Raw genomic sequence first — 18012 nt, forward strand, 5'->3', positions numbered from 1 at the left:
AATGTTGGAGAGGGGTTGTTCCATGTTTCAAGCTTGACTAAAATAAACCTTTAAACATAAAACAATCTGTAGGCTGCACAAATTGAGAACCCAGGAGGTTAGCAGAGAAAAAGCTGAAACATTAATACAGAGGTTGTTAGATAGATCGGTGCACTGTTGCCCATCTTTCTTTATTAAAGTTGTCAGATGCCAACTTGTAGAGCAAGGACTTGTAAAGATCCAGGATGCAAAACCAAAACACTACCAGTTCCATGTCTATTACGAAGCAGAAGCCTTAACTAGTACACTGACTGATTTGAAACTCATTGTTATCAATCATCTTGAGAACAGTATACTGAAGATAGGATATCTTCTTTGCAATGGATTCCACTCTAGTTCTTTCACCTGTTCAAGCACCTTGAGCCCTGAGTCTCAATTGGTTCTTTTTGCCTGGGGTATAGCTGAAGGTGGGAAAGAACAGAATGATTCACAAGCATAAATAACTTTTAAAGGAGGCAATATAAATAGGTTTTATGGCAACCAAAGAACACTTTTAAAATAGCTGTTTGTAGGTGAGACAGAGCAAAGCATTCATGATGAATTACCTCTCAGAGGAGAACTGAATGAATACAGAAAATCTTGTAATCTTTGGGTAGATGAAAGGGAGAGAAGGGAGAAGGGCTTATAAAATGTGTCTCACAGAAAGCTGAAGACAAGGCAGGCCTGAAGAGATACAAGGTAAATCTAAACAATAATTTAAAGATTCAACAACCATTAGAAATATAGGACAATAAGAAAGTAAGTCTAGATTAAAGTTCCATAAGAGAATTAACAGATTCTTTAAAAAAAAAACAGAAACACAACTTAAAGGGACATTCTCAAGGGAAAAGAACTGGATATGGTAGTATGCATTGCAATGTCTTGAGATTAAGTAACATTTCAACTGACCCTGCCAATCCATGCTATAAATTCACATTTTCTGGCAACCAAAATACTAGGGGGAAAACATATGGAAACAATCAAATGTCTGGTACTCTTTGCTGCCATGAAAAAGCAAAAGAAAATCTCACTCATTTTAGCAATTTTAAATGCTAATTTTTATTTACTGCTAAATGTGCAAAGGACACCAATACTGTGCAGGAAAATGGTTACATAAATCCAATATTAAACAACAACACATGGGATAAATCTAAAGCAGAGCACCATGTGCCTTCAGAACTGATTAATATCACAGAACACAACTCAGTTCACACAATTCTTAAGAAACCTTAAGAGAACTCTCACTTAATATTAAGCTAGTTACTCAGAAGCAAATGCGCTTGGTTTTGTTGTTTCATTTTCTAGGAAAAAGTAGAAGTTTTTCCAATTTTGCATGGTTTAATATGATGTGTGACATCGGAACCAAGGCAATGGTTCATAAGATTTACTCCATTTATCAATTGGTACCATCAGCTAATACAAAGTTGACAAGCTGGCTAACAGGAAAACAGCTGAATACAATGAAATATGCTCAAATATGGGGTTACATGTACATTCATCTCAATGTCCTTATTCACAACCCAAAGAAATATTCCTTTATTTTAAAGAACTACTTTAAATCAAAAGATAAAATAATCTTAAAGATACAACAGTAACCACTCTAACCACTCTTAAACACTAACATAAAACACTTTTTAAAAACAAAACAACAAGAAAAATGGCAGTGCAAGAACACGTCATACTACTGAATCTTCCATATTCTGAGGTACATAATGAGAAGGTGAGGGAGGTGAAGCAATATAGGCAAGTGGCCCAGGACTCACAGCACCACGAACCTGAGAACCAACATATGCAGCACTGACTGGATGCCAGGGGGCAACACAGGGATAATTTGGCACAACAGGAAGGCAGGAATCAAAACCTGGCAAAGGTCGCTGCCCATAGGGATCTGACATCACTGGATAACAGAATGCTCCATGAGGGACAGATGCAGGGTCAGCATTTGGAAAAGTACCTGAAACAAAGAAAGCATATAGTACACTTCATATACAAAGATTCATTAACATCAACATAAATGGATGTTCTTACAGGTAAAAATGAAATTTAGCATTAACTCCAAGAAAGATCATAGCAATTGCAGCAGGAGCACTTTAGATATTAACATTAGTGACTAAAACAGGCTACTAAAAATAATATAAAAATTTTCTAATTAAACAAATTAAATATAGGAAGATGGCAGAAGCAGGATGCAGAGATCACCTTCCTCCCCACAGATACATCGGAAATACATCTACATGTGGAACAACTCCTACAGAACACCCACTGAATGCTGGCAGAAGACCTCAGACCTCCCAAAAGGCAAGAAACTCCCCCACGTATCTGGGTAGGGCAAAAGAAAAAAGAATAAACAGAGACAAAAGAATAGGGACGGGACCTGCAACAGTGGGAGGGAGCCGTGAAGGAGGAAAGGTTTCCACACACTAGAAGCCCCTTCGAGGGCGGAGACTGCTGGTGGTGGAGAAGGGGAGCTTCGGAGCTGTAGAGGAGAGCACAGCATCAGGGGTGCGGAGGGCAAAGTGGAGAGATTCCCACACAGAGGATCGGTGCTGGTCACCAGCCAGAGAGGCTTGTCTGCTCACCTGATGGGGCGGGTGGGGCTGGGAGCTGAGGTTCGGGCTTCAGTTGGATCCGAGAGAGAGGGGAATGGCGTTGTTGGCGTGAACACAGCCTGAAGGGGTTAGTGCACCAACCACAGCTAGCCGGGAGGGAGTCCTGGGAAAAGTCTGGACTTGCCAAAGAGGCAAGAGACTTTTTCTTCCCTCTGTTTCCTGATTCGCGAGGAGAGGGGATTAAGAGTGCTGCTCAAAGGAGCTCCAGAGACAAGCTCAAGCCGAGGCTATCAGCGCTGAACCCAGAGATGGGCATGAGACGCTAAGGCCACTGCTGCAGCCAACAAGAAGCCTGTGTGCGAGCACAGGTCACTATCCACACCGCCCTTCTGGGGAGCATGTGCAGCCCGCCACTGCCAGGGTCCCGGGATCCAGGGACAACTTCCCCGGGAGAATGCACGGCACACCTCAGGCTGCTGTAACGTCACACTGGCCTCTGCCGCTGCAGGCTCGCCCGACACTCCATGCCCCTCCCTCCCCCCGGCCTGAGTGATCCAGAGCCCCCGAATCAGCAGCTCCTTTAACCCTGTCCTGTCTGAGCGAAGAACAGATGCCCTCCGGCGACCTACACGCAGAGGTGGGGCAAAATCCAAAGCTGAACACCGGGAGCCATGTGAACAAAGAAGAGAAAGGGAAACCTCTCCCAGGAGCCACAGGAGCAGCGGATTAAACCTCTACAATCAACTTGATGTACCCTGCATCTCTGGAATACCTGAATAGACAATGAATCATCCCAAATTGAGGAGGTGGACTTTGAGAGCAAGATATATTATTTTTTCCCCCTTTCCTCCTTTTGTGAGTGTGTATGAGTATGCTGCTGTGTGAGATTTTGTCTGTACAGCTTTGCTTTCACCACGTGTCCTAGGGTTCTGTCCATCCATTTTTTGGTGTTTTTTTTGTTTTGTTGTTTTCTTTACTTAAGAATTTTATTTTTCTTAATTATTTTTTATTTTAATAACTATTTCATTTTATCTTACTTTATTTTATCCTCTTCCTTTCTACTTTTTCTCCCGTTTATTCTGAGCGGTGTGGATGAAAGGCTCTTGATGCTGAAGCCAGGAGTCAGTGCTGTGCCTCTGACATGGGAGAGCCAACTTCAGGACACTGGTGCACAAGAGACCTCCCAGCTCCACGTAATATCAAACGGCGAAAATCTCCCAGAGATCTCCATCTCAACACCAACACCCAGCTTCACTCAACGACCAGCAAGCTACAGTGCTGGACACCCTAGGCCAAACAACTAGCAAGACAGGAACACAACCCCACCCATTAGCAGAGAGGCTGCCTAAAATCATAATAAGTCCACAGACACCCCAAAACACACCACCAGACATGGACCTGCCCACAAGAAAGACAAGATCCAGCCTCATCCACAAGAACACGGGCACTAGTCCCCTCCACCAGGAAGCCTACACAACCCACTGAAGCAACCTTAGCCACTAGGGACAGACACCAAAAACAACGGGAACTACTAACCTGCAGCCTGCAAAAAGGAGACCCCAAACACAGTAAGATAAGCAAAATGAGAAGACAGAAAAACACACAGCAGGAGAAGGAGCAAGATAAAAACCCACCAGACCTAACAAATGAAGAGGAAATAGGCAGTCTACCTGAAAAGGAATTCAGAATGATGATAGTAAAGATGATACAAAATCTTGGAAATAGAATAGACAAAATGCAAGAAACAGTTAACAAGGACCTGGAAGAACTAAAGATGAAACAAGCAATGATGAACAACACAAAAAATGAAATAAAAAATACTCTAGATGGGATCAAAAGCAGAATAACTGAGGCAGAAGAACGGATAAGTGACCTGGAAGATAAAACAGTGGAAATAACTACTGCAGAGCAGAATAAAGAAAAAAGAATGAAAAGAACTGAGGACAGTCTCAGAGACCTCTGGGACAACATTAAATGCACCAACATTCCAATTATAGGGGTCACACAAAAAGAAGAGAAAAAGAAAGGGACTGAGAAAATATTTGAAGAGATTATAGTTGAAAACTTCCCTAATATGGGAAAGGAAAGAGTTAATCAAGTCCAGGAAGCAGAGAGAATCCAATACAGGATAAATCCAAGGAGAAATACGCCAAGACATATATTAATCAAACTGTCAAAAATTAAATACAAAGAAAACATATTAAAAGCAGCAAGGGAGGGGCTTCCCTGGTGGCGCAGTGGTTGAGAGTCCGCCTGCCGATGCAGGAGACACGGGTTCGTGCCCCGGTCTGGGAAGATCCCACATGCCACGGAGCAACTGGGCCTGTGGGACATGGCTGCCGGACCTGCGCGTCCGGAGCCTGTGCTCCGCAACGGGAGAGGCCACAACAGTGAGAGGCCCACGTACTGCAAAAAAAAAAAAAAAAAAAAAAAAGCATCAAGGGAAAAACAACAAATAACACACAAGGGAATCCCCATAAGGTTAACAGCTGATCTTTCAGCAGAAACTCTACAAGCCAGAAAGGACTGGCAGGACATATTTAAAGAGATGAAGGAGAAAAACCTGCAACCAAGATTACTCTACCCAGCAAGGATCTCATTCAGATTTGATGGAGAAATTAAAACCTTTACAGACAAGCAAAAGCTGAGAGAGTTCAGCACCACCAAACCAGCTTTACAACAAATGCTAAAGGAACTTCTCTAGGCAAGAAACACAACAGAAGGAAAAGACCTACAATAACGAACCCAAAGCAATTAAGGAAATGGGAATAGGAACATACATATCAATAATTACCTTAAATGTAAATGGACTAAATGCTCCCACCAAAAGACACAGAGTGGCTGAATGGATACAAAAACAAGACCCATATATATGCTGTCTACAAGAGACCCACTTCAGACCTAGAGACACATACAGACTGAAAGTAAGGGGATGGAACAAGATATTCCATGCAAATGGAAATCAAAAGAAAGCTGGAGTAGCAATTCTTATATCAGACAAAATAGACTTTAAAGTAAAGACTATTAGAAGAGACAAAGAAGGACACTACATAACGATAAAGGGATCGATCCAAGAAGAAGATATAACAATTGTAAATATTTATGCACCCAACATAGGAGCACCTCAATACATAAGGCAAATACTAACAGCCATAAAAGGGGAAATCGACAGTAACACAATCATAGTAGGGGACTTTAACACCCCACTTTCACCAATGGACAGATCATCCAAAATGAAAATAAATAAGGAAACACAAGCTTTAAATGATACATTAAACAAGATGGACTCAGTTGATATTTATAGGACATTCCATCCAAAAACAACAGAATACACATTTTTCTCAAGTGCTCATGGAACATTCTCCAGGATAGATCATATCTTGGGTCACAAATCAAGCCTTGGTAAATTTAAGAAAATTGAAATTGTATCAAGTATCTTTTCCGACCACAATGCTATCAGACTAGACATCAATTACAGGAAAAGATCTGTAAAAAATACAAACACATGGAGGCTAAACAATACACTACTCAATAACGAAGTGATCACTGAAGAAATCAAAGAGGAAATTAAAAAATACCTAGAAACAAATGACAATGGAGACACGACGACCCAAAACCTATGGGACGCAGCAAAAGCAGTTCTAAGGGGTAAGTTTATAGCAATACAATCCCACCTTAAGAAACAGGAAACATTTCGAGTAAACAACCTGACCCTGCACCTAAAGCAATTAGAGAAAGAAGAACAAAAAACCCCCAAAGTTAGCAGAAGGAAAGAAATCATAAAGATCAGATCAGAAAAAAATGAAAAAGAAATGAAGGAAACGATAGCAAAGATCAACCAAACTAAAAGCTGGTTCTTTGAGAAGATAAACAAAATTGACAAACCATTAGCCAGACTCATCAAGAAAAGAAGGGAGAAGACTCAAATCAATAGAATTAGAAATGAAAAAGGAGAAGTAACAACTGACACTGCAGAAATACAAAAGATCATGAGAGATTACTATAAGCAACTCTATGCCAATAAAATGCACAACCTGGAAGAAATGGACAAATTCTTAGAAAGGCACAACCTGCCAAGACTGACTCAGGAAGAAATAGAAAATATGAATAGCCCAATCACAAGCACTGAAATTGAAACTGTGATTAAAAATCTTCCATCAAACAAAAGCCCAGGACCAGATGGCTTCACAGGCGAATTCTATCAAACACTTAGAGAAGAGCTAACACCCATCCTTCTCAAACTCTTCCAAACAATATCAGAGAAAGGAACACTCCCAAACTCATTCTACGAGGCCAGCATCACCTTGATACCAAAACCAGCCAAGGATGTCACAAAGAAAGAAAACTACAGGCCAATATCACTGATGAACATAGATGCAAAAATCCTCAACAAAATACTAGCAAACAGAATCCAACAGCACATTAAAAGGATCATACACCATGATCAAGTGGGGTTTATTCCAGGAATGCAAGGATTCTTCAATATACGCAAATCAATCAATGTCATACACCATATTAACAAGTTGAAGGAGAAAAACCATATGATCATCTCAATAGATGCAGAGAAAGCTTTCGACAAAATTCAACACCCATTTATGATAAAAACCCTACAGAAAGTAGGCATAGAGGGAACTTTCCTCAACATAATAAAGGCTATATATGACAAACCCACAGCCAACATTGTCCTCAATGGTGAAAAACTGAAACCATTTCCACTAAGATCAGGAACAAGACAAGGTTGCCCACTCTCACCACTCTTATTCAACATAGTTTTGGAAGTTTTAGCCACAGCAATCAGAGAAGAAAAGGAAATATAAGGAATCCAAATTGGAAAAGAAGAAGTAAAACTGTCACTGTTTGCAGATGACATGATACTATACATAGAGAATCCTAAAGATGCTACCGGAAAACTACTAGAGCTAATCAATGAATTTGGTAAAGTAGCAGGGTACAAAATTAATGCACAGAAATCTCTGGCATTCCTATACACTAATGATGAAAAACCTGAAAGTGAAATCAAGAAACCACTCCCATTTACCATTGCAACAAAAAGAATAAATATCTAGGAATAAACCTACCTAAGGAGACAAAAGACCTGTATGCAGAAAATTATAAGACACTGATGAAAGAAATTAAAGATGATACAAATAGATGGAGAGATATACCATGTTCTTGGATTGGAAGAATAAACATTGTGAAACTGACACTACTACCCAAAGCAATCTACAGATTCAATGCAATCCCTATCAAACTACCACTGGCATTTTTCACAGAACTAGAACAAAAAATTTCACAATTTGTATGGAAACACAAAAGACCCCAAATAGCCAAAGCAATCTTGAGAACGAAAAATGGAGCTACAGGAATGAGGCTCCCTGACTTCAGACTACACTACAAAGCTACAGTAATCAAGACAGTATGGTACTGGCACAAAAACTGTAAGATCAATGGAGCAGGATAGAAAGCCCAGAGATAAACCCATGCACATATGGTTACCTTATCTTTGATAAAGGAGGCAGGAATGTACAATGGAGAAAGGACAGCCTCTTCAATAAGTGGTGCTGGGAAAACTGGACAAGTACACGTAAAAGTATGAGATTAGAACACTCCCTAACACCATACACAAAAATAAGCTCAAAATGGATTAAAGACCTAAATGTAAGGCCAGACACTATCAAACTCTTAGAGGAAAACATAGGCAGAACTCTCTATGACATAAATCACAGCAATGTCCTTTTGACCCACCTCTTAAGAGAAATGGAAATAAAAACAAAAATAAACAAATGAGACCTAATGAAACTTCAAAGCTTTTGCACAGCAAAGGAAACCATAAACAAGCCCAAAAGACAACCCTCAGAATGGGAGAAAATATTTGCAAATGAAGCAACTAACAAAGGATTAATCTCCAAAATTTACAAGATGCTCATGCAGCTCAATAACAAAAAAACAAACAACCCCATCCAAAAATGGGCAGAAGACCTAAATAGACATTTCTCCAAAGAAGATATAGAGACTGCCAACAAACACATGAAAGAATGCTCAACATCATTAATCATTAGAGAAATGCAAATCAAAACTACAATGAGATATCATCTCACACCAGTCAGAATGGCCATCATCAAGAAATCTAGAAACAATAAATGCTGGAGAAGGTGTTGAGGAAAGGGAACACTCTTTCACTGTTGGTGGGAATGTAAATTGATACAGCCACTATGGAGAACAGTATGGAGGTTCCTTAAAAAACTACAAATAGAACTACCATATGACCCAGCAATCCCACTACTGGGCGTATACCCTGAGAAAACCATAATTCAAAAAGAGTCATGTACCAAAATGTTCATTGCAGCTCTATTTACAGTAGCTCGGAGATGGAAGCAACCTAAGTGTCCATCATCGGATGAATGGATAAAGTAGATGTGGCACATATATACCATGGAATATTACTCAGCCATAAAAAGAAACGAAATTGATTTATTTGTAGTGAGGTGGATGGACCTAGAGTCTGTCATACAGAGTGAAGTAAGTCAGAAAGAGAAAGACAAATACCATATGCTAACATATATATATGGAATCTAAGAGAAAAAAATGTCATGAAGAACCTAGGGGTAAGACGGGAATAAAGACACAGACCTACTGGAGAATGGACTTGAGGATATGGGGAGGGGGAAGGGTAAGCTGTGACAAAGTGAGAAAGTGGCATGGACATATATACACTACCAAACGTAAAATAGATAGCTAGTGGGAAGCAGCCGCATAGCACAGGGAGATCAGTTCGGTTCTTTATGACCACCTAGAGGGGTAGGATAGGGAGGGTGGGAGGGAGGGAGATGCAAGAGGGAAGAGATATGGGAACATATGTATACATATAACTGATTCACTTTGTTATACAGCAGAAACTAACACACCATTGTAAAGCAATTATACTCCAATAAAGATGTGAAAAAAAGGAAAAAAAAATACATATATAAATGTATGTACAATGTGTCAAATGTATTCTACCTAGAGACAGCTATCTTCCTGGGATATTTTAGATATCATCAGACTACACAAAGAAACGTTCTCTAGAGTCATTCTTGTCAGTTCAGTTCTTATAAGAGTTCGTTGCAATTAAGTTGTCATATAGTTTTCCTGTATAACACACACCATCCAAATAACCATTTTGTATTATTTTTGCAATTAAAAACTCAGGTGTTTTTACAGTCTGGTCTATACTTGAAGGCAAAACTCTGAAGACCATCCCAAAAGACCAAACATTTAAGTGTCATCTCTTGAATGTCATGAACATGCTAGCATCATTTAAAATTTACAGCACTTTCACTACCATGCACCAGTTTCAATGGAAATAAATAGATGCTGTTCTGACCTTATTATAGTAACTATATAAATATTTTAAAAAAGGAGTCCCATATTACTTGGGATAACTTAAGTTCGTTTTGTGAAGTATAAAGACTGGCACTGTCTCATGTTTACTACAATAAAAATAGCTCTATAAAAGGTACCTGGAACAAAAATGTAATAAAGGTTGATGCTTTAATTTTTATTACCATGGGCCACATCACACCACCACATGAAGAATAAGATTCTATAGTGCTAATATTCTAAAGCTATTAATACTCTAAGGGAGGAGAGAAAGAAAATTCACATTCCTCACGTGCACCAGAACAGTATACTTATACATATAAGGTTTCATATAGTTCTTATAACAACACTGGAAAGTCATAAAATACATTATTTCCCACTTTACACAAAATCAGGCTTAGGGAGGTTAAGTAACTTAGCCAAAATCACAACCATCAAGTAGCAGTCGCTGGAATGTAAAACAAATTTGGTTAGGTTAGTCCAGATCGTTTCTTCTACCTCCTGCTGATTCTAAGAAGGGCAGTCCAAAGATCCTATTCTAAATCCTTGAAAATGCCTCCCCATCTATATTATACTGTGAACTCATAGACAAAGCAACCATCCTTATGGTCTGGCACAGAGGTCTCAAACTTTTTGGTCTCAGGATCCCTTTACACTCTTAAAAATTGAGGATCCCAAATAGCTTTTGTTTATGTGGGTTATATCTATCAATATTTACCATATTAGGAATTAAACTAAGTTAAAAATATTATTTCATGTAAAAATAAACTCATTATGTTAAACTCATTTTCCATACAAATTTGTATTTTCCAAAAAAAAAAAATTGTGAGACCAGTGGCATTGTTTTACACTTGTGCAATCTCTAATGTATGGCTTAATAGAAGACAGCTGGATTCTCATATCTGCTTCTGTATTTTATCTATTATGATACATTTAGTTTGAAATATATGAAGAAAATCTGGCTTCATACAGATATGTAGCTGGAAAAGAGAGAAGTCTTAATAGTTAGGCTTTTCAGATAATTGTAGATATTCTTTGATGCTGTACCAAAACTAGGTAAGTGGTAATTTCTTAGAGGTCAGTAGCAATGTGGACTTTTCATACTTTGTTAACAATAAAATCCAAGTCCACTGTTTTATCTTGCATCTTGGATAGATCTTTTACTAAATCATGCACAGGTAAGATTATACACTGGTAATTGGGAAAATGTTATTTCACTGAGTTATACGATCTACCAAATGTTGACACAGTTCATTATACAATATAAAGCACCATATTCATTAATAGCCCCCCACCATTTATTTTATTAGAAGAGTTAATGAAGTCTTGGAAGCTGTCAAGCTCATGGTGGTAGATAAAAATTAGAATTTTGGGGCTTCCCTGGTGGCGCAGTGGTTGAGAGTCTGCCTGCCAATGCAGGGGACACAGGTTCGAGTCCTGGTCTGGGAAGATCCCACATGCCGCGGAGCGGCCGAGCCCGTGAGCCACAACTACTGAGCCTGCGCATCTGGAGCCTGTGCTCTGCAACGAGAGGCCGCGATAGTGAGAGGCCCGTGCATGGCGATGAGGAGTGGCCCCCGCTTGCCGCAACTAGGGAAAGCCCTCGCACAGAAACGAAGACCCAACACAGCCAAAAATAAAAATAAATAAATTTAAAAAAAAAAAAAAAAAAAAAAATTAGAATTTTGGATAACATGTATTTGAGTGCTGGAATTTTTATCTTTGACAAAAAATACTATCCGTTGCTTTTCTTGAAGTGATAAGGCTTAGCTGTTCATTTGAGAAAATGTCTGCCGGATCCCCAAGTCTGGATAACCATAGTCTGTCTATCACTCTTTCAAGTAAAAACAGTGTTCCATGAAAAGTCAGCTAGTTTAGCTCGAAACTCAAGCTTACAACTCTTTTCTTTAAAGTTAATCACCATACGTCAGTATGCAGAGAGCTTTATGAATACTTCCTATTTTGTCATACAGAATACTAAGTACAATTATTCAAAGAATAAAAATTTAGTAAAATAAGAATGTCTTTGATCAAACACAAAATAAATAAAACTGGCATTTTTATATCATAAGTGTGAAGGCACTAAGTACTAGCACAGTTTGATGCCCCTGCCTTGATTTGTGCTTAGGTGCCAGCTATTCTACCCGCCACTGATTTTTGCACCCTTAATACAAATCTAACACAGCAAAAGGGACAAAATCCGTGTATTATGATGAATACTTTTAGCCTCATAGATCCCTTGAAAGGGTCTCAGGGGCCCCAAAAGGTTCATATACCATGCTTTAAGAAATGCTGGTCTAGTATACTATCTGAAGGCTATTATTAAATTACACACAATAAAATCCAATTGTCTTTCTTGCAGGGCATCTCATTACATACTTACCATGTGCTGATACATCTGCCTGTGTGCCATCTTGTCTCCCCACCTCACTGCATAACTGAGGAATGGTTTGATTCACCAGAGGTGGCGGCTCAGTATAGACTGGATAATTCTCTACATGAAGCTGCTGCTGCATCTGCGGCACACAGACCATGGAGTGCCACAAGTTGTGGTGATAGCACTTGGGCAAGAAAGGGAAAAAACACTTTACTATTCCTTTTCTTAAACTAGTACCATTCTTCACTGAAAAAAAAAAGTTGGGCCATGATTTCCGGGTGGGATAACAATGACTTTTGAACTAAGATACGACATTTAGAAAATCTATTCTCTATAACAACTTTAAGATCTTTGGCAGCCTCTGTATCTCATATGTGGACCTAGGAATTATTTTAGGAAAGCACCCTAAGGAAATTAGAGATATACACAATGATCTGTATACAAAGGTGTCTGTTATAGCATTTTTTTAAAGGCAAAAAAAATTAACGACCTAAATATTCAACAATAAGAAACTGGATGAATGAATTATGATATATCCATGATGGAATAAAATACAGGCAATAAAAAAATCATGGTGTCAAATATTTAAAGAAAAAGTGTTCATATTGTTTAACTTAAAAGTTTACAAAATTACATAGCATAGTCCATATTTTATAAAATAAATAAATAAGCTGTAAGGAAATATACCAAAGTATACAGTGATTATACAGGTGATTTCAGTTTTCTTTACACATTAGTATTTTCCATATGCACCATAATGAATGCTATTACTTTTAATATGAGAAAATATTAAAATATCTATTCTACATTTCCTTGTATTCCCATGATGTAAAATATAGGAGACTATATTGTACAACACGGGGAATACAGCCAATATTTTATAATAACTATAACTGGAGCATAACCTTTAAAAATTGTGAATCACTATACTGTACACCTGTAACATATAATGTTGTACAACTATACTTAAGTTTAAAACAAACAAAAATACTAAAAATAAACAAATAAATAAACTGCCGCCACCTTGTCTCCACAGGTGACTATAATAAACAAACATAACTGAAGGGGCAAGCACTTTATTTTTTCAATTTTTGAAACTGCATTTAGGAAATATAATCTCAAGAGAACAAAAACCCACTCTACTACTCTTAAATTATAAATGTGTGCCAGTCAGTAAAGATAGTTTTCTGGAAATGATATGTCCAATGTTTTAGGGAAATCAGTGTCTTGGAAAATATGAACTAATCTGAGTATTATCCATGAGACTATCTGGTTTACTATGTCATATGCCAAAACTTAAGATGCATCATTCCTTTTCAGAAAATGTGTCATCTTATTATATCAGAAGTATATTTCAGGGGGAAAATGATCCCTGAAAGTATAAAGTAAAAGAGCTCTTACCTGAAATCAGAGACACCTTTCAGTGATATTAAGGTATCTGTCAGTACTCCCTTTCTAAATTCAGGGAAGTGGCAAAAATCAGTGTTTGGCAAATATCTATGAACACATGAGTGCTTTAAAAATAATACAGCTCTTTAAATGTCTTTGAATTAGTCGGATTACTTTTCACATAAAATGCAGAAATAGCCACAAAAACGTTTTAAGTAAACAGGATAAATAATCCATTTGTTATTTTGAGACAGAAAAACATAGTGAAGGGTTGGCATATGATGTTAAATATGGAGGCCAATATATGCTAAAGTTGTACTTCATAGGGCCCCCACTCATGACAATTTACAACTCTTTCATAAGAGAAACTGAAGTATTGGGAGGTTAAAGTAGAAAACTGACCTGTGTCATCTTCAGAGATATAAAGACAGAAATAAATCTTTTAGGGCCCTCACAGTGTTCTTGGGTTTTAAGGTTCAAGAGTCTGATTATCAAAATGGCTTACATTTTTAAGTTAGAAGTTTTTTTTTTTAATCAAAGCAATTTTAACAGGACTCTTACCTGCAATCCCAGATTGAAATAGTACTGCAAAACTTTTGCATCTAAAATTAAAAATTTAAATTTTAGTGACTAGATGACATAAACAATTAAAACTTACCATTTAAAACCTCTTCTATTTCAGTATTATGGTAGATACAACAAATGTAGTCTTCCCACATCAACACTACCCTTAATTCTACCTTATAGTAAATGACCATTTACCTACCACTATAGCTAAGATCATTTTCTGAGCCAAGAAGGTTTAATCAACAAATACAGATTTTATTTCTATTCTTAATATTAGACAGATGTTACAGGAATACTACTCTGCAAATATTTAGAGAGACTCTAGTAAAGGCATTTTCTTGCTTGTCTCAAGACTAAAATTTTACTTTAATACAAACCTACTACAAAAGCAATCATGTTGGTCTTCAGAGCTAATACATAGTACAAACTAATGTTCTACAAATGCCAAGATTAGTGATGTCTACTAAGATAACTAGCACTGTTTGAAACAATTCACCTTGTTTTTATTTAACATGACTAACATACCACCACTGGGACTCCAAAAAGAGGAGGCAATGAGCAAGGTAACTTGAAATAAGTTATACAGTAAGGTGATAAAATTTCTCCAGACATAGAACTTTAAAGTATTTTACAAATGAACAAAAAGCAGATGTATGAGAGAAGAGGGAATAGCCTTAGCATTTCAAGTATATCTCTAAATATATTTTTATTGATTGACCTGGGATTCAAATATATTCTTATAAATAAGATAATGTAACTTGATTCCACTAACAAACTCTCAGAAAACCCCTCTTTCTTAATTTGGAGACTCCCAATACATACAAATGTATTTACTGCCACTTTAAAAGAATGAGCTTGTAATTTGACTATTATGTGGGAATATAGTATAAAGCGTAATGCTCAAGCTAAAGAATATGAAAAGATAATAGCAGGAAGTAAATCCACAAATGGCATGGGATTCCACCCCTTGGTATTCACATACATCCACAAAAATCCATAGCAGTATTACTCTCAATAGCAAAAATGTGGAAACAACTCAAATGTCCATCAACTAATAGATAATAAAATATGGTACATCTATATAATGGAATGTTATTCAGCTGAAAAAAAGAATGAAATACATGATACATGTTACAACATGGATGAACCTTGAAAACATTATGCCAAATGAAAGAAGCCAGCCTACAAAAGACCACATATTGTATGACTCCATCTACATGAAATGTCCAGAAGAGGCAAATCCATAGAGAATAGTAAAAAAAAAAAAAAAAAAGAAAGAAAGCAAAATAGTAGTTGCCAGGGCCAGAGAGAATGAGGAGTAACTGCTAACGGGTACAGGGTTTCTTTTTGTGGTGATGAAAATATTCTGGAATTAGACAGTGGTGATGGTTGTACAAATTTGTGAATATACTAAAAAGCACTGAATTATGTACTTTACATGGATGACTTGCATGATATATGAATTATATCTCAAGCTGTTAAAAAATGTGGCAGGTAAGGACTATTAAGAACTCAAAATCATCACTTTGAAATTCAACTGGGGGGTGGGATCATGAAAATGATAGGATTTAAACAGGAAGTTAGATGGAAGAGTAGAGGGGGAGAGAATCTGAGTAGAATCATCATGACAGCAAAGTCTTAGAAGTAGAAAAACAGGTGCATAGAGTTCTTGTAAAAGTAGAAGGAGATAAGGTACAGTTTTGGAAAAATGACCAGCAATTTCTTATAAAACTAAACACACACCTATCTATGCTCATCAATTCCACTCCTGGGTATTTGCCCAAGGGAAATGAAAACACATGTTCACAAAGACTTTTACAAGTATGTTCATAGCAGCTTTATCATAACTGATCCAAACTAGAATAGTCCACGTGTCCCTCAACAGGAGAATGGACAAACTGTAGAATACCCATACGATGAAATACTACTCAGCAATAAAAGCAAATAGACTACTGATAATATGCAGCAACATGGAAGAATCTCAAAAAACATTACATTGAGGTTAAGAAGCCTTCCATAAAGAGTACATACTGTATGATTATATTCACATGAAATTCTAAAACAGGTAAAACTAGGGCAGAAAAATATCAGAACAGTGGTTGTCTCTGGGGGGAAGTAGAGACGGGGTAGGGAAAGACTGGGAAGGGGCATGAAGGAACTTTGTGGGATAATGATAATGTTTTATAACTTGATTGGGATTTGGATTACACAGGTGCATGCACTCATCTGTCAAGACTCAGCAAGTGTACATTTAATATTTGTTCATTTCGGGCTTCCCTGGTGGCGCAGTGGTTGAGAGTCTGCCTGCCAATGCAGGGGACACGGGTTTGTGCCCCGGTGTGGGAAGATCCCACATGCCATGGAGCAGCTGGGCCCGTGAGCCATGGCCGCTGAGCCTGAACGTCCGGAGCCTGTGCTCCACAACGGGAGAGGCCACAACAGTGAGAGGCCCGTGTACCGCAAAAAAAAAAAAAAAAAAAAAAAGATTTGTTCATTTCATTATATGTAAACTTTACATCAAAAGAAAAAATAAATATCCAACTCTAGTTAATGATATGTATGTTCAAGTTTTTAATGGGGAAGAATGATGTCTACAATTTACTTTGAAATGCACCAAAAAGATGGATTAATTGATGGACAGAGAGATGGATGGAGGAAAAGATGGAGAAATGCATGCTAATGCAAGTATAGTTAACAATAGAATATAGGTGGTGGATATATGAATATTCATTTTAAAATTCAAATTTCATGTATGTCTAAACATTTTCAAAATAAAATGCTGGAAAATGCAAAATCAGCATTATGTGCTGAGAAGATCTTGGGCAGGGGTAGGTAGGTGAGGGGAGAAGAGTAAAGGGATCATTGTTCAATGATACATTATTAATAAAATAGAAAACCAAGGAAAAGAGTCAATGTTTTGCATGGCCTCAAGAGAAGAAAGAAGGGAGATGAAAATGAGAAATTTCATTGTAGACAGACTGAGTCTGAAATAAAAGTAAGAAAGCCAAGTGAAAATGTCTAGCAAGTAGGTAGAGGCTAAGGCCAGATAGATTTAGAAATCATCCACATAAAGTTGATAATCAAGTTTTAAGGAAGGGAAGAAGAACAGAATGGAGTTGAAGATCCTGGTGACTACCTTAGAGGCTGAAAAAAACCAAAATAGAATAGAAAAGCAGCTAGAAAAATCAAGGGAATGTTACAGCAAAAAAAAAAAAAAAGTATGAATAAGCTACAAACAACTTTCGACTACAATTCTCTTTTGAGATACACTGCTAAACTGAGGGGTAACAAAAAACTTCCAATGGAAAGCTACTCCTTAGTTTAATTAAGGAAACAACACATGGCTGAAATCCAAGGCAGATCAGAGCCCGCCCCACAATTCCTCCCCCCAAAACCTTTTCCAATTCTTCAAAATTCAGTTGGAATCTTAAATATCAAGAATGCAACAATTTCATGCACTTATGGTAGGCATTAAATAAAAGAAATGGAGAAAATTGTGTTATCAACTCCTGCTTTTCAAGAGAAATAATTGAGAGCAGATATCCAGTTGAGAATCTTCTTCAGGGCAGACATGTAGCTACTTTAGAAAAGCAGTGTGAGTCAGCTCAACCATACACTTCTTGATTATGGAGAAGATATTCTCAGCTTTCGATTCCTTCTTTCCTTAGTCATTTACCTAGCATTATGCTCTCAAGTCAATTTCCATTTGGTCCACCACCCTACCCTCATTGGTCAACCAAAGAGAGATATGCT

At 37.6% G+C, this 18012-nt stretch overlaps 1 protein-coding gene across 1 annotated transcript in view; it reads right to left on the reverse strand.

The window, feature by feature from the left end:
• Window positions 1–1090: 1090 nt before the first annotated feature.
• ALG13 (ALG13 UDP-N-acetylglucosaminyltransferase subunit) overlaps window positions 1091–18012 on the reverse strand; it is a 79944-nt gene continuing 63022 nt past the window's right edge. Inside the window, 4 exon segments of the mRNA XM_081221376.1 lie at window positions 1091–1972; window positions 2598–2786; window positions 12310–12487; window positions 14254–14294. Coding sequence (XP_081077502.1) covers window positions 1695–1972; window positions 2598–2786; window positions 12310–12487; window positions 14254–14294 — 686 coding nt within the window. The 3' untranslated portion in view covers window positions 1091–1694.

This window comes from Mesoplodon bidens (genome assembly GCF_964165515.1).
Source record: "Mesoplodon bidens genome assembly, chromosome: X".
Taxonomy (NCBI): domain Eukaryota; kingdom Metazoa; phylum Chordata; class Mammalia; order Artiodactyla; family Ziphiidae; genus Mesoplodon; species Mesoplodon bidens.